The sequence below is a fragment of the Peromyscus maniculatus genome, chromosome 7 (assembly GCF_049852395.1).
Source record: "Peromyscus maniculatus bairdii isolate BWxNUB_F1_BW_parent chromosome 7, HU_Pman_BW_mat_3.1, whole genome shotgun sequence".
Lineage (NCBI taxonomy): Eukaryota > Metazoa > Chordata > Mammalia > Rodentia > Cricetidae > Peromyscus > Peromyscus maniculatus.
The window spans coordinates 54,942,712-54,960,449 of record NC_134858.1 but is presented as its reverse complement, the minus strand read 5'-3'; the positions used below and the strand labels follow the sequence as shown (position 1 = coordinate 54,960,449).

Sequence of the window (17,738 nt, the reverse complement as noted above, 5' to 3'; positions counted from 1 at the left end):
TTGACTTCAAACACTGCTCTGGCCTCTCTTACCTTCTCAGGTCTGTGTTCTTCCCTAACCATTCCCAGTCTAATACCTGAGTGTTCTGCAATAGTGTTGCCCTTCATAGACCTCCAGTGGCCAGAGCCCAGCCTAGTGACTGCTTCACATGAACGTGAAAATCCTTTCTGAGGAACCGCTGGCAGAGGCGTTTTGATTACAGTAGAGGCTGTCTGGCTTGTCCCCACACCTCATTTTCAGTCGGAAAACAGGATAAGCCTGGGAGTGGTGGCGCACACCTTTAATCCCAACAGAGGCAGGTGAATCTCTGTGTGTTCAAGGCCAGTCTGGTTTATAGAGTGGATTCTAGGACAGCCAGGGCTACACAAAAACCGTCTCAAACAACAACAACACTGAGAGAGAGAGAGAACACTGGCACCTTCATCTTGCACACCTGGCTTGGCTCCAGATGAATGATGACCATTTCAAAAAGTAGGATGCATTATTTCTTTCGGAAGTTGTATTAGTGTTAAAATAATCCAGAAGAAAGCAGTGCTGTTCAGACATGGTGACCTGAAATGTATCTGGCTCTCCACAGACCTTTTGAAGAACAGTGCATCTCCGGATGGTAACCCCTGCTGTGCTAGTTAAGTGCTCAGCTACAGATGAGCCATGTGTTCTATAACCCAGCCATCTTCTCTGTGCACTTCCCCTCCCCACTCCTCCCACTGATGGAGTAACAGTTGCTTTGCCTTGCCAACACTGCTACCTGCCTCTGCATCCATTCATCTTCTGCTAGTCTTTGTAACTGGGAGCCAGAGCAAAGACCTTGCTCATTCTGAGCTTCTTCAATAATGACTGTGATCCAAATGATCCAGGGCAGGACCTGAGAGGGGACAGCCTGTTCAGGCCCGTCACTATTAGACATTCAAAGCTAGTAATGAGTCTCATTGAGTGGGTCTCATGTTGTCCAAGGCTGGCCTGTGTAGTAGAAAGGGAACTCCTGCCTCCACCTCCCAAGTGCGGGGATTACAGCCATGTACCCCGTCACTCCCAGAAAGAAACATTATTGTTTAATCTGCCTAATAAGCTTATTTAGCCACAATAATATTAGAGCATAAAGGAAAAATAGTCCCTGCTTTTATGCAGCTAACAGTCCTGGGAAACTATTTGAACAGATATGAAACAATGAGAGCGGTTTGCTGAATTTGGAAGGCTGTCACAGAAATCATGAGAGGGAAAGAACCTGTGTGAACTGAAGTAGTTGGAAAGTTGTCCCAGGGCTGGAGAGATGGCTCAGCGGTTAAGAAGAGCACCTGCTACTCTTCCAGAGGGCCCAGGTTCAATTCCCATCACCAACATGACAGCTCACAACTGTCTGTAACTCTCAGTTCCAGGGGATCAGACACCCTCATACAGACACATGCACAAGTAAAACACTAATGCACATAAAAACAAGTCATTAAAAAGAAAGTCTTAAGAAAGTTCTCCCTTGGGGCAGTGGACACTGAGGAACGGACAGCATGGAGACGTAAGTGGAGATAAGTCCTGTCAGAACTGAGGAGGGGTAGTAGAGGTAAAAGTGGGCTTGGCTTGAGGGCAGTGTCGAGAAGGTTCGACTGACTAGAGCGAGAACAGTTGCTGGGAATTGCTGAAAAGAGACCATCTTTATGGGGTATTGGTGAATGTGGATCATATGACCTAGTTGTGTGAGACAGGATAAGCCCTGAGGCTTTGTAGACTTTTAAATAAGCAAGTGAAGGGCTGGAGAGATGGCTCAGTGGTTAAGAGCACTGGCTGCTCTTCCAGAGGACCTGGGTTCACTTCTCAGCACCCACATAGCAGCTCACAACTGTCTGTAACTCCAGTTCCAGGGGATATGACACCCTCACACATGCAGGCAAAACACCAACGAACATAAAATATGCATAAATAAATCATTTAAAAAAATAATAAGCAAGTGAAATACCTAGTAAGAGTAGAAGATGATGGGGGCTAGAGAGATGGCTTAGAGGTTAAGGGCGCTGACTGCTCTTCCTTAGGTCCTGAGTTCAATTCCCAGCAACCACATGGTGGCTCACAACCATCTGTAACAAAGTCTGTTGCCCTCTTGTCATACACACTGTATACATAATAAATAAATAAATCTTTAAAAAAAAAAAAAAAAGAGTAGAAGATGATCTGGCCACAGCATGCAGATCATAGGTGTGAATCCAGGCTGCTGCAGCTGAGCCAATGACCTGACCCAGGTTGGTGGCCCAGGCCAAAAAGGAAAGATACTTGTGAGAGGTACCTCAGAGGAAGAGGCAGTGGAGCCTCCCAACAACCTGTTGCTTACAATACACTTCTTGTTTACTTAGGTAATATTATATCCTTCTGGGGTCTTTGATGTAGTTGAAGACTAAATAACTATAATTTTTCCTTAGTTATGATAAAAGATAAATTAGATATGAAACCTTAGACTCACAAATATAGGACAGATAAAATATTTTCTTTTATTTTGCCAAATACAAACAGACTAGATATTTTAACTATAATTCCTGCTTGATAACTATTCTATTATATGTAATTTTACTATGTTAAAATTAAAACTTTCATTTTTGATTAGACAAAAAAGGAGAAATGCTGTGGTATGTCTTTCTATATGCTATGAATATGTGTCAATAAATAAAGCTATATTGGCCTATGGCAAGGCAGCTTAGAGGCAGGTGGGAAATCCAAACAGATACACAGAGAGAAGAAAGAGGAGAGGGAGACACCAGCCACTGCCAAAAAACCAAAATGCCAGCAGACCAGTGATGCCACAGCCACGTGGCAACTTATAGATTAATAAAAATGGGTTAAGTTATAAGAACTAGCTAGCAAGAAGCCTGCCATAGGCCATACAGTTTGAAATTAATATAAGCCTCTAAATGATTATTTTATAACAACTATGGGACCGGGCAGAACTAGAAAAACTTTCCAGCTACAGAAAGTGGGTGATGAGAATAGCCAGGACCGATCTAGAAGTTCCTTTCTCACTTGTAAGGACTGTGGTATTGCTGGGAGGAAGAAGGCAGAGAGGGTAAGGGAGCCAGGTGAAGGAGGTGAAGGTGAGGCCAGTGTGCACATCTCTGACTTGGAAGTAACAAGTCATCCATGTGAAGATGCCTTGGAAGATTCTGCAGGATAGGCCTACGAAAGAGGGTGGTGCCAGCCCTGACCTGCACCACTCTACCATCTCAGGCATTTTTGTCTTCATGTAGGAATGGGTTCACTGTAGAGAACAGCACAGAAAAACAGTGCTTGACTGGAGCTGTGAGTCTTAGGGGTCGGTCAGGTATCTGGAATTTTCTGTATTAATTTGTGTTGGTTTCCTTTGTCTTTTTATTGATATATTTAGAGACAGTGGTCAGTGGTCTATGTAGCAGACACTAGCCTTGAACTTGAGATTGTCTTGTCACAGGCTTCTCAGAGTTAGAGTCATATGTCTTTTTCCTTGGGTTACTTATGCATTTCTGGTTGTGAGCCTAGTCTTGAATGGCTGAGCCATCTCCAGCCCTTACCTATGCATTTTTAAACCTAACTTCATGACCTTTTGCCACAGGGGTCAGAAAACAGCTGGTCAAGACAAAGGTCTTGAGGCTCAGTAGCCTCCCCATTCACATGAAGAGCCCTGATGCTGCCAGGGTAATAATCCCCCATAGCTGTGTTCACTCTGCTTTCTCCTCAGAAATGGGGACCTGCTAGAGGCATTCCTGAGGAGGATACACAAGACGTCCTCTGACTTCCACATACACAAATACAGATTTTTTTTTAATTTTATTTATTTATTTTGAGACAGTCTTACCATGTAACCCTCAATGGACTATAACTCTCTGTGTAGACCATGCTGGCCTTGAACCCACAGGTCACAGAGATCTAGCCCCTTTTCTCTCCTAGGTGCTAGGGTTACAGACATGGGCCACCATGCCCATATATTTTATGTGTGTGGGTGTTGTACTGGATGTGTCTGTGTACCATATGCATTCAGTTCTCACAGAGGCCAAAAGAGGGCATCGAATCCTCTGGGACTATAATTATAGATGGTTGTGAGCCTCCATGTGGATGTCCAGAATCAAACTCAGGGCCTCTGGAAGAACAGCCAGTGCGCTTGACTGCTGAGCCACTTTTTCAGCCCCTACATAAGATATTTTTTAGGAGTGGGGGAAGCCTCCATTCCAGTCTCCTGTTTGGATTATCCTATGAAACAGCTGATGAGCTGGATGTGTTGTCACGTCCCAGAAGGCCAGCACTTTGGAGACTGAGGCAGGAGGGTATTACATTGAAGCCAGCCTGGTCAACTTAGCTGAACCCTGCCTAAAAAAGAAAAAAATTATTTTTGGTGAAGCTAATGTTCAGCTAAGGGATAAAGGAGCAGCCCTGTAAAGGAGCAACCTCTGTTTGGGCTGGCTTGCCACTATGAGGCAACTCAGTAAGATGGGGGCAGGGAAGGGGTAGGGCAGGAGCAGCAGCCCATGTACAGTAAGAGGAGTTTGCCATCAAAAGGCAACAAGTCTCATTCACTGCCCCGGATGCTGACCCTTCTCTGTGGAATTCTCCCCTCTGACCTCCAGATCATTAATCCCGGGGCTGCCAAATGACAGTCATCCATCACGCCTCCTGACGAGCATCCCAGCCTTCTGTGAAAGGACCTGGGCCCCTCCCTTACTTCTGTCCCCCGGTGCTCATTAGTAGCCCTTCCTGCCTAGTGCCAGGTTTCCTAATCAAGTCCCTGGATCCCTTTCACTTCCCTCTGGGCCAGTGGGCGGAAGCTGCTCTGACCCTCCCTCTTTCAGAGGCCGGGAGGGGGAAGAGTGATTAGTGAGTGGGGAAAGAATTGTTGAGTGGCTTCTATTCCCTGGGAGACCTTTATGTCCAGTAGCCACTTAGATTTGGCGAGTCATAAGAGGAAAAGGAAACATGTTTCTCCAGCCTGTCTCAGGAGAAAAGGCATGTAGGAGCATGTTTTTCAACTGCTCTCAGCACTAGCAGGGATCTAGGCAGGTGGATGGTCGACAGGGCCTGAGCAGAAATTGACTTCAAAGGCTCTAGTAAGTTGCCAAACTCTTAGAAGAGATCGTGCTTCTAACAACAAACAAAACACCCTCTAAATTCATCTAGATCAGAAAGGCTAAGGGATTTGCTTCAGGCCACAGCCCCCTGAGTTGGGCCTGTCCTGCTTATTTTGGAGAGAACTGGCACTGAGTCTAACTGCTGTCCAGGGCATTAGAGTCAGATCACACTTCTGAGATTCACGAGCTTTGTGTCCAGCTCACTGATGGTGTGTACAGATTTGACGCCTTCTTGCTCAGCCTGACTGACATAGCCCTCTCTCTCTTGGACAATCACAGGCACTCCTATCAACCGGATTCCCATAATGGCCAAGCAGATCCTGGACCTGTACATGCTATATAAACTGGTCACGGAGAAGGGGGGCCTGGTGGAGATCATCAACAAGAAAATCTGGAGGGAGATCACCAAAGGCCTGAACCTGCCCACGTCCATCACCAGTGCTGCCTTCACTCTGAGGACCCAGTGAGTGGCCAGGGCTAAGAAGGAAACTGAGCGCATAACAGGCTGTTTAGCCCTAAGTCGAGAAAGGGAAGAAAGGAGTCCAATTCCTGAAACAGTGAGGAGCCTTTGAGATGAGCCCCTCAGACCTGAAAAGCTGTGCTCACTATGGCTATTGTATGCCAATACTTTATTATTCTGTGTGATTTAAACCTCACAATCAGTCCTAGCAAATAGATAGCTTCCCATTTTGTGGATTATAAAAACAGCCCTGGGCTAATCAATTTAGCCAGTGTCACACTGGGCCAGTGGGCCTGAAATCCAGACTTGGGCTTCTGCCCCACTCTTTGCAGACTAGAACCACCCGAGTGGCCCCTCTTAGCCTGCATTCAGTCTCAGGTCAGCCCAGCTCATCGGCTGCTGAGCTGTTTTGTCACCGACTGACTAGTCACAAGAGTTGACAGAGCAGTAAGTCCGAGAGTAGCCACGTAGAACAAAAGCCAAAGCGGAGAGTATTCTTCCAGAACGTTCTAGTTGCTCTGTGAATGAACAGTTGGCATATCTGTCAGGTATCATGCCCTGGCCTTATTGAAAGGGTGGTGGTGCACGCCTTTAATCCCAGCACTCAGGAGGCAGAGGCAGGCAGATCTCTGTAAGTTCAAGGCCAAGTCTGGTCCACAGAGCGAGGTCCAGGACAGTTAGGGTTATACAGAGAAACCCTGTCTCAAAGAAGAAGAAGAAAGATGATAAGGTTTGGGGGCCAGAAAGAAGGCTCAGCGGGTAGATGCTTGCTGCCACACCGACTACCTGTGTTCAGTCCCTAGGACCCAGCCCTCATTATAGAAGAGGACCCCTGTAAGTGGTTCTCATACCAACCCACAGCATGCATGTGCTCATGCCCATAACATATTCACACACATACACACACAATAAGTAAACGTAGAGAGAAAGGTTTATCCGTGAGGATTATCCTAGTAGAAGTAGCTGTAATTAGAATGTCAGTGTTTCGGGGGGAAAGAACGGCTCCTTGGGACAGGTGGCACACACAGAGCAGGGCAGCCCTCTTGGGTCCCATCCAGTGGGAAGAATTGCTGCTGTTTGACCAGCCTGACTAAATCATAAGAAGCCAAGAAGGCGTTGCAAAACACAGGCATCTAAGGGGATTCCAAAGGTGTAGAGGCCAGTGGGAAAGATGTGAGCAAAGGTTCCCTTTGTGACTGATGCTTCAGATTCAAGCAGTGTGTATACCTAAGTAGTGCTAGAGAAGCCTGAAGGAATGCGTCCAGTGAGCCCAGACTTTCTTTCTGTTTCTGCTGTACATCCCACACCCTGGCTCTTGCCTGATCAAGGCTGCTTCCAAAGACACATCATCTAAACTAGGCAGTCTCTGGTACTGTGTTGTAGACTGTCTCCCCTCCCTCTGCAGGTACATGAAGTATCTTTATGCCTATGAGTGTGAGAAGAAAGCCTTGAGCTCCCCAGCTGAACTACAGGCAGCCATTGATGGCAATCGGCGGGAAGGTCGGAGGCCCAGCTATAGCTCCTCCCTCTTTGGCTATTCTCCTGCTGCTGCTGCTGCCGCCGCCGCTGCCGCTGCTAGTGCTGCCACTGCTGGGGCCCCTGCCCTTCTATCGCCCCCCAAGATCCGATTCTCCATCCTTGGGCTTGGCTCCAGCAGTGGTACCAGTGCCAGTAGCCCTCGGATATCCCCAGCATCTACTCTCAGGAAAGGTGAGCAGGGCCTTTGGAGGAGGGAAAGCGAGCCCAGTTTCCCTTTGTCCGGGTGGGCATTGAGCCGGAGGGGTCAGTCATTGCAGATTAGTCTAGCTCCGTCTCCTTCACAGGTGATGGAGTCCCAGTGACTGCAGTGCCTGTGCCAAATCGCCTGGCTGTGCCTGGGACTTTGGCAGGCCAGCAGGCTGGCAACCGGACAGGCACACTGGATCAGCTACGAGAGCGTCTAGAATCAGGGGAGCCCCCTGAGAAGAAGGCATCAAGGTTGTCAGAGGAGGAGCAGCGCCTGGTGCAGCAGGCCTTCCAGCGCAACCTCTTGAGCATGGCGCGGCAGCTCCCCATGAAGATGAGAATCAATGGCAGGGGTAAGCATCAATGTGTAAGTCCATCTTTCCTTCCTAATGCCTTCCGCACCCCAGCTCCACTCAAGGCCCCGAGGCTGGGTGGCTCTAGGCACATCCTGACCTCCTGGCTTAGGAAGCATCCTCTCCAACCATTGTTCCCATTGCCTTCACTGCCCTAGAAAACCCCAGAAGAGTGCCACTGGAGGTTCCATGCCTGCCAAGATCTCACCACCCCGATGTTTTCTAGGTCAGAAGTTGCTTCAGGCAGTGAAGTCCTTGAATCTAACAAGAAGGAAAGTGGCTATTCATGGAGGAGACAGATGTTGTTCTCCTCCAACCCTTCCTAGCCTTTGCTCTATCTAAAGTACAGGCTTTGCATCCGTCCCACCACCTTACCAGATGTAGGCTGCTGAGAAATAGTGGAACCACCGATGGCCTCAGGAATAAGAACAGAAAGTAGGCAATACAAGTTTAGCAGTACATGTGACATCTCCCCCCGCCCCCATTTTGCTAGTTTTCTACCTTCTCTTCCTAAAACACACATTCCATTTCCCTCATTCTTCTCCCTGCTCTCCCTTTCTACGCCATTGTTGCCGTGGCTCTCTGTCAAAGCAAACATGGGTAGTTGTATGCTGAGAAGGGAGGCAGGTGTGAAAGGAGCCATTGAGATTCCCAGGCAGTCCTCCTGGATGATGGGCAGAGGGAACCATTTAGAGGCCAGTGGAAAAGGCAACTCATACGGAAGAATGTTTGACTCTGTGGAAGAAGAAGACAGCATCCATTATGAGCTAGGTTACCACTTACCATGCACAACCTGGGTGGCGGTGGTGGCCCACGCCTTTAATCCCAGCACTCAGCAGGCAGAGCCAGGTGGATCTCTGTGAGTTCGAGGCCAGCCTGGGCTACAGAGTGAGATCCAGGACAGGCACCAAAATTACACAGAGAAACCCTGACTCGAAAAACCAAAAAAAAAAAAGGAAGGCAGGGGTCGGTGAGCCAGGCAGAAGCCCTGTGTGCCAGCTGCCCACAGGGCTGGGAGGGCTAGGGGCTGGAGGCAAAAGCTCCTTCTTCAGATCCTTACAGTTCAGATGTACCAGGGACAGGAGGAGCCCAAGGCTGTTTTCTGGGGCTGATGTATAATAGGTAACTCAGGGTTGGCCTGCTGTCCCTTCACTCTGAAAGTTGGGGAATAACTTAGTAGGAAGTTGGTGAGGCTGGTTCTGCTGTCAGTCCTATGATAAAAGGTAGTCGAGTGTTAGACCACAGACCAGCTTGACTAAGCAGCCCCAGAGGACTGCGGGAAGCTTGACTAGGTCCATTGTTCTCTGATTCACAGAAGACAGAGCAGAGACTTCGGCTGCAGCACTGAACCTGACTACCAGCGGTATTGGGAGCATCAATATGTCTGTGGATATTGATGGCACCACCTATACAGGTAGGCCCCTGGAACTGTGGGGGACCCATGCTGGCTGCCAGTCACAGTCCCAGCTTGCTCTGTCTGGTTCCCTCGGATACCTTGGGCTCTGTGTGTGTGTGTGTGTGTGTGTGCGCGCGCGTGTGCGTGTGCGTGTGTGTGTGTCCTTTTTCACTGACTCAAGATTCCTAAGATACAGAGATCCTGGACTGTAGGTGCATAGACTGATAGGATGACCAGTCTTCTATAGTGACAGGAACCCTTCCAGTCAGTGGCTGGTTAGTTGACGCTATAATTTAGTATGAGGGTTTATTTGTCAACATCCCTATGCACACATTTCAGCATACATTATGAGCTAGGTCACCACTTACCATGCACAATCTTCTAGAGAACAAGACTCATTTCCCTGACTGCAAAAGACTCATTAAAGGGCTTTTTTTTTGGTAGGTATGTGCTTTGGCGGGGGTGGTTGAGACAGGGGTAGTTGAGACAGGGTTTCTCTGTGTAGCCCTGGCTGTCCCTGGAGCTCGCTCTGTAGAAGAGGCTGGTCTCAAACTTGGAGATTCTCCTGCTTCTGCATCCTGAGTGCTAGGATTAAAAGCTTGTGCCACCATGTCTTTTTTTTTAGAAAGTCTTTTATTTTGTAATGTATGAGTGTTTCATCTGTTTGCATGTATATCTGTCTGCATGTATATCTGTGCACTGTGTGGATGCTGGGAATCCAACCCAAGTCCTCTAGGAGAGCAGCCGCTGCTCTTAACTACTGATCCATCACTCCAACCCCATCTCCTGTCTTTTTTAAATAAACCAAGGACTAGGGCACCAGCATAGCTAGCTCTAGTAGCATATATCTGCAGTTCCATCGCTCAGGAGGCTAAGGCAGTCACGTCGTGAGTTCAAGGCCAGACTACTACAGGATGAGACCCTGTCAAAAATAAATAAAACATCCCAGCAGTGAATCTGAGTGCTGCAGAAGCAGCCTTGACCCCTAGGGGCATTGCCATTTTTCACTTCGATCTCCTTAACCTAATTGCCTGCAGTATTTTGGTGGGTAGTTGGGTTTGTATCTGTAACTAACAGATCTTTCAAAGGTGTTCAACAGAGTTCACATAGGCAACAGACCCCAACCCCGAATCTCTGCCTATTCCATTTGTTTAGGGACAGGCTTGGGTGCAAGCTCAGGCTGGTGACATCTGCCTGTTTTCATCAGGGCATGAGGTGTGCCAGCTGCCTGGTGAACATCCGCTCACAGACCAGTAAGACCTTGGCATTCTAACCAGAGTATTTCCCTAGAAATAGCCCTGGCCCAGGGAAACATGGGTTCATAGAAGCAGCCATGCCACTGTGGCTTGCCAGTCTCTTGTGTCGTCCTGGTGCCCTGTGCCTACTCATGATGTGGCTTGTGACATCTGGGCCTGGTTTGCGTCCTGAAGAGAACAGGAACTGGGCGTTCTGGCTAGATCTCAATGCCCTCTTGTCATCTTCCTGAGAGGAAGAAGTGGGTAACTTTCTCCTTTGCCCTCAGAATAGGGAGGGTCAGGAGTTGGGGCTCCCAACACTCGGACAACGGACCACTCCCCTGTCTTGGCCCTGTCTGCCCCAGGTTTTCTCAGTCAGGATGGGTGTCCAGGAACGTAAGGGTGGTTCTGAGACTCCAGGCCACCATCCTCCATTAGCTCCCTTCTACATGCTGCTTCTCACACTAATGCTTGCTGCTGCTGCTAAGCCAGCTCCTCTGCAGGCCTCCTAGGACTTGAGTATCCTCATCCTCTGACCTCCCAGAGAGCATCCTGAGTTCCAGATGTCTTGGTGTCCTTCTTCTGCTTAAAACTTCAGGGCATCCAAGTGAGTTCCTATAGCTATACAAGGCCCCGCCCACCTCCTTTACTCTACTGTTGCCTGAACCATTCACACCTCCCCCAGCCCCAATGGAGTAGCCTTTCTTGTTGCTATGTCTTGGCTTCCCTGACCGCCATCTCTTCCGTTTGCTGCTTTCTCTCTCTGAGCAGTCTAGACCCACACTTTCCACTAAGCCCTTTCTGGGCTGCGCTTCTGCTCCTCTCCAGACTTTCAAGATGTCCTACAGCAGCTCCATCAGCCCAGGACAGTTATGTCATTCCAGCAGAGAGACTCATTACATGCCTGACCTTCAGCAGTGTGTGAGCCTTTGACGACAGTTGTCTGGGCTTCCGCTGACATCTGGTGTGGTAGGAGAATGGAGCACACAGGGTCAGGCCAGCGATCATCCCTTGTTTAATTGAACTGAGCCACAGTCTCTTCCTGAGCCCATATTGCTTTTCCTCCCACCCCAGGTGTGCTGTTTGCCCAGAAACCAGTGGTCCACCTCATTGCAGGCTCTGCTCCTCAGAGCATCGGCGGTGGCGGTGGCAGCGGCGGTGGTGGCGGCAGCGGCAGCAGCAGCAACAGCTCTCACTGTTCACCAAGTCCTACCTCATCCCGGGGCACCCCCAGTGCAGAGCCCTCCACCAGCTGGTCCCTTTGATAGCAGCACCCAGCACCCACTCCCTATCTCCTGCAGAGAGTAAGGGAGATCGATGCACAGAATTTACCTCATCTCATGGAGCCCACATCAGACACCATCTGGCCAGATGTTGAATTTGGAAGTGTCCATCTGTCCAGGCTCCATTCAGGTTCTGCTGTACTCTGGGGACAAGGAGAGACTTGGGGGGGTGGGGGGAGGCAGGGCAGAGCGTTGTCCAATCAGGGATTGTCCTGGAGAACTGGGTGGGGCATCTGGGCATCCAGCTTCCCTAGCGTTCCCAACCACCTCCCATCCCAGAGCAATGTATCGACAATCTCTCAGGCGCCACGGGGCTGGAGGCTTTCCATTTCCTTCCCTTAATTTATTTCCCTTCGGCTGCCTTCTGCCTTCACCCCAGGATCAGCCCAGTCCCCCAGTGTTTAAATCCCATTTGGGGCTCTAGGAGTCTGTGCTGAGCATGGGATGGGGATGGGCTTTCCCCGTCCTCCTTGCTTACTGCTTTATTCTTTGGGCATGAGTCTCTCAACCCAGGTCTTAACTTCAGTCCTCAGGGCCCTGGAGTACTACTCCCTTTCTTGTTCTAAGAAAAGAAGTGTGAGGACAGGCTCCAGGTTCAGGGACTCTGCACATGAAAAGGAGGAAGAGCTCATGGTGCCCGGGCCCTGGTACCCACCCAACAAGACTCCACTTAATCCCCGAACCTCAGCTCCCTGCCTGCCCATGTTGGCCAGCTCTCCCAAGACACCACTTGTCCCTGGCCCCTACCGTCGTCTCTTGGGGCCATTTCCGCCCCACCAGCCCCAGACACGCTGATGTCAGGCTCACTGAAATACCTCAGATTTGTAATTGTTGATAGTTGAGTCTTCAAGAAGTATTTGCATCTCTGTAATCTTTTTTATATGTGTTTTGCTGACTTTAATTTTTTAATTTTTATTGTTGCTGTTGTAGCACCAAAGAAATGAAAGCAGATCACCCCAGCCAGGTGCGGTTTGCAGCCAGCCTCCCTCCAACCTGCCCATGCTCTAGCCGGAGGTGGAGCAGGCGGGGTGACTCAGGGATCACCACAGCAGGAGGATGGGATGGAGGGGCCCATGCTTGCTGGTGGATCCTGAAACCACACTGGTTCTTTCTGCCCCTACCCCAGCTGACAATAAGGCAGGGTATCTCTCTGCCTCAGGAGCCCTCACCTTGGGGCATAGGCAAATGGCTCTGGGGCCTGCCTGAGACTGAGCCCCAGGGTGCTAAGAGGATGCTAAGAGAGCTCTGTCTCCCCTTAGCATATAGCTGGAACAGGCCACTGTGTAGAGAAAGGCTCCACTCTCACCCCAGTGTCCTCTACTCTGTTACACAAAGCATCTCCCACTGGGACTACTCAGGTTGTGCAGTGGAGACCACAGCATGGCCCAGCAGTCCTGTCTAGGACAAGAAAGGGAAACCAAAAGCTTGTACACAAATATACCTCAGCCTGGCAAGCGCCACACTGCTGACTTGTGACTCCTCTCCCTGTCCCAGGACACACACTCAGTAACTCACACACTTAGCTCCTGTACTGGAGTCTCACCCTCTTAGGGCCTCAGAAGACACCTGGGGTCCGGTGCTGTGAGAAGTCTGTTTGGCCAGGGTGTCTCAGGGTTTAGTCATGAAGGATAGACCCTTCTTATCCAGGGGAGACGGGGACAGCGCAGGTCTTTCTGACCATCGACTCCTTTCTCTTTCCCCAGGCAGCTGTCCACTTGTCCCTCTCCATGCCCCCCTCACTGCCCTCAAGCCAGCAACAGGCTCCTAGCCAGAAAATGCAAGAGCTGGGTGCCCATGTGTGCCCAGCGTTAGGGCTCTGGCCCAGATGGAGCTCCCCTGCAGGCGTAGTCCTGAAGGCCTTGTGGCAGGATGGCGGCCCTCCTCTCCGTGTCTTGTGTGTATTCTAACCAGAAAAAAAAATGTGATAGCACATGGTAGCCTAGGCAGTGAATAAATACCTCAAGACGTCCTCTCACAGCACGTGTCTGTACATGTCGTGGTTATTTTCTGTCTTACATGTTCTTGAATGTTTATATTTCAATAAAGCTCTACCTCTTCACATGATGAGGTCTGGGTGTCTTTCACTGACTTACACTTGACAAGATCCTTCAGAGTGAAAAGGGACTTCATGAACTGTGTCTTAGGTCCCTCGCTCCTCCTGAACCTATAAAATAATCACTCAGAAACTTATATTAATTAAGCTGCTGGGCCATTAGCTCAGACCTACCACTAACTAGCTCTTACTCTTGACTCAGCCCATTTCTGTCCATCTATGTCGCCACGTGTTCTGTTGCTTTACCTGTTGCCTTTACATGTTGCTCCCTGGATGGCGCTGGCGTCTCTCCCACTCCGCCTTCCTGTTCACCCAGTTCCCCTCTCTGCTAGCCTCACCTATCCTTCCTGCCTGGCTACCGGCCAATCAGTGTTTATTTATAAATCAGTCCTAGCAACACATTTTTATAGCATACAGGACATCCCACAGCAAGGGCACGGACTAGAAGGGTGACCTAGACCCAGATGTCAGGCTGAGTGTAGGTCTTCACTGCCAGGCTGAGCAGTGTTACAGCATGGGAGGAGGAAGTGTACGGGGGCGGGGCCTGCATGGGCTGCTAATGCCCCCTCCATCCAGGACCACAAGCAGCTCACTGTGCACATCCCCCTCTCACTGCCACTCAGAGCTACTGGAATATTAGCAGATGCATGCTCCTCATTAGCCAGGGAGGTGTACCATCACTGTGCACAAGGATCTTGGGTTTCAAGCTATCGTAAGATGCATAGCCAGATCCTGTCCCCTGAAAAAAGAAAAACCACCAGCAAGGTGGCTCAGCAGGTAAGGTGCTTGCTGCCAAGCCTGATGAGTTAGATCTCTGGAACCCATGCGGTGGAAGGGGGAGACACCCCTGCAACCTGTCCTCTGACCTCTGTGGTGATATACTGTGTACCCTAATAAAATCTGCCTAAAGATCAGAGAACAGGACAAACTGCTAGATTCAACATAGATGCCAGGCAGTGGTGGCACACACCTTTAATCCTAGCACTCGGAGGCAGAGATCCATCTGGATCATTGTGAGTTCAAAGCCACCCTGGACCTACATGAGATTGACTCAGTCTATGAGAGAAACAGCCAGGCAGTGGTGGCGCATGCCTTTAATGCCAAAAAAGTAATATGGCAGGGTGAGAAAGGTAGATGAGACCTTTGGAAACAGGAACTAAAGCCTTTTCTTCAACTGAGGAACCCCTTTCAGCTAGAGGCCTATCGGCTGAGGCTCTTTCGGGTTGAGGAGCTGGTGAGGTAAGAGGTGGCTGGTGGCTATGGCTTGCTCTGCTTCTCTTATCTTTCAGCTTTCACCTCAATATCTTGTACTGGTTTTTTTTTATTTAAAGACCACTTAGCAATTCATGTTACAGACCTCCACATAAATGTTTTAAAAGGAGTGAGGGCCTGATGTAATGGTGCACGCCTGTAACCCCAGGGCCTGCCCCACAGCTGACACCTAGTGTGATCTGGCAGGAGAGTGCCACTCACAAAGTTGTCTAACCTTTGTACATGCGCTGTCACATGTGCACACAGACACCACATAAAATGTATTTATTTATGGAAGCAGGGTTTCTCTGTGTAGCCCAGGCTGTCCTGGAACTCACTCTGTAGACCAGGCTGGCCTCAGGCTCAGAGATCCAATCCACCTGCCTCTGCCTTTTCAGTGCTGGGATTAAAGGTGTGCGCCACCACCATCCAGCCAATTTTTAATTTTTAAATAAGATGGGTCAGTTTGGCCATAGTGGCACACCTTTAATCCCAACATTTAAGAAGTAGAGGCCAAGACGGGCAGTGGTGGCGCACGCCTTTGATCCCAGCACTCGGGAGGCAGAGCCAGGCAGATCTCTGTGAGTTCGAGGCCAGCTTGGTCTACAAAGCGAGTTCCAGGAAAGGCTCCAAAACTACAGAGAAACCTTGTCTTGAAAAGAAAATGAAGAAGGAGGAAGAGGCGGAGGAGGAAGAAGAAGAGGAGGCCAGCTGGGGCTATAATGGTGAGGTCATGTATTAGAACAGCAACAATAACAAAAACGATGGATCAAAGTCATCCTTGTCTACTGTATTAGGTTCTCCAAAGGAAGAAAACTGGTGGAATGAATATACATGTATGTATGTATGTATGTATGTATGTATGTATGTATGTATGTATATGGAAGTTATTACAGTGGCATACTGGCTGTCATCTGAGTAGCTCAATGGTTCTCAACCTATGGGTCAAGACCTCCTTGGGGTCAAAAGACCCTTTCATGGGGGTTGCCTAAGACCATCGGAAAACAGATATTTACATTATGATTCATAACAGTAACAAGATTACAGTTATGAAGTAGCAAAATAATTTTATGGTTGAAGCATTGAGAAGATTGAGAACCACTGGAGTAGTCGAACAGTGGTCAAGGATCTGGTAGTTGTTCAGTCCATGAGACTGAATGTTATAGCAGTCCCAATCTGGTGCTAGAGTCTCAGGGAAGCCCTAGAGAGCTGTCTGTTTTCAGTCCATGTTGCAATCCTGAGGAAATAAGTTCTAGCCCCAGTGAAGGAAAGGCTCAGGAACAGGATAGATGAACTTGCCCGTGAGAGTGAGGACAAGCAGGTAAGAAGCAAAGCTTCCTTCTTCCATGTCTTTTCTGTGCACTGCCACCAGGAGAGGTAGCCCGGATTTAGGGTGGGTCTTTCCGCTTCAATCCAACAAGAAAAATCCCTCACAGATGTGCCCAGTTGCTTGGGTTTCAGTTAGTTCCAGATATAGTCAAGTTGACAGCCAAGATTAACCATGACAGCTACCTAGGGAGTTCCAGGCCTGTCTGGGCTACATGAAACCCTATTTAAAGGGGGGAAAGTGAGCAGCACTTTAATCACTGGTCACCAGTTATGTGTGTCACACCTAGAGCTTTCTGTGACACATGAAGAAGAAGCTAACCTCTGGCTGGAGGGCAGAGAGGTCAAGAGTGGCACTGGGTCAGAGGTGTTGGAGACTGTCTTCATAGCCATTCTTTTGCTGTGAAGAGACACAATAACCCAGACAACCTGTAAGAGAAAGCATTTAATTCTGGTCTTGCCTACAGTTGCAGAGTGTTGGTCCATTATCACGCTGGGAGGCAGACAGGCATGGTGTTGGAGCAGTAGCTGAGAGCTTTACATCCTGATCCACAGGCAGCAGGCAGAGAGAGTGAGAGAGACAGACATACAGACACTGAGCCTGGTGTGGGCCCACTCCCCAGTGACACACCTGCTCCACAAGACCACACCTCCCAGTCCATCATCCAAATAGTTCATCAGCTGGGAACTAAGTATGCAAATGCATAATCATCCTCAGGGGGCCATTCTCATTCAAACCACCAGAGATGGAGATAGATGAATAGAGGCTCCTTCTCACTCAAGGTGAAGAGTCTGAGGACCACACCAGGCCACTGCAGTTCCTTCTGTTTCAGGATGCCAGAGGGAACAGAAGCCTTCAGAAAAGGCAGAAAATTTCAAACCTAACAACATCTCAGCCATTGCCACACACACAAAAATGTTCTTCAAACCATAAAATCAAAAGACAAACAGGAGGGCTGGAGAGATGGCTCAGCTATTGGGAGTACCTTCTGCTGTCTCAGAGGACCTGGATTTGATTCCTAAACCCTGCAGGGTAGCTCACGCCATCTGCAATTCCAGTTCTAGGTGATCCAGTGCCCTCTTCTGGCCTCCAAGAGCACCAGGCACATGTGTAGCACACATGCACACAAAATACTCATACACAGGGAAAAAAAAAAAACACAATAAAGCCAGACACGATGGCACATACCTTTAATCCCAATACTCTGGAAGTAGGCAGATATCTATGAAATAGAGGCCGGCCTGGTCTACATAGCAAGTTCCAGGCCAGCCATTCTACATAGTGAGACCCTGTTTCCAAAGACAAGCAAGGACAAATGGGGGAAGGTACTTGCAAAGGAGTAGTAGTGAGATGGACTGTTGACTGCTTCTTCATCACTGAGACAAAAGCCAAAAAGCAGGAAAATGGGGCATAGAGACTCAGGCTCCCCAGCACTTGGGAGGTGGAGACAGGACTATCCGAAGTTCAAGGACAGCATTGGCTACATAAGGAGTCAGAGACTCCTTGGGCTGCATGGGACTGAGTCTCAAGAAAAAGGAGGCAGGAGCCACAGACAAGTGTGTTTCAGAAGATGAAGAGAGAGC

General features: G+C 49.1%; 1 protein-coding gene across 2 annotated transcripts in view; it reads left to right on the top strand.

Moving 5' to 3' along the window:
- Positions 1-13,588, top strand: part of Arid3b (AT-rich interaction domain 3B) — a 50,298-nt gene extending 36,710 nt beyond the window's left edge. The window contains exons 5-11 of one of the 2 annotated variants that reach the window (XR_001579378.3): positions 5,352-5,535; positions 6,938-7,242; positions 7,356-7,610; positions 8,926-9,024; positions 11,316-11,654; positions 12,455-12,488; positions 13,228-13,588. Coding sequence is in view for 1 of the 2 variants with exons in the window: in XM_016004072.3 (XP_015859558.1) it covers positions 5,352-5,535; positions 6,938-7,242; positions 7,356-7,610; positions 8,926-9,024; positions 11,316-11,506 (1,034 nt within the window). In the remaining variant the exon portion in view is untranslated. Of the gene's footprint in view, positions 1-5,351; positions 5,536-6,937; positions 7,243-7,355; positions 7,611-8,925; positions 9,025-11,315 lie in introns of both variants that reach the window. The other variant, XM_016004072.3, reaches the window with a different exon arrangement.
- Positions 13,589-17,738: the final 4,150 nt, after the last annotated feature.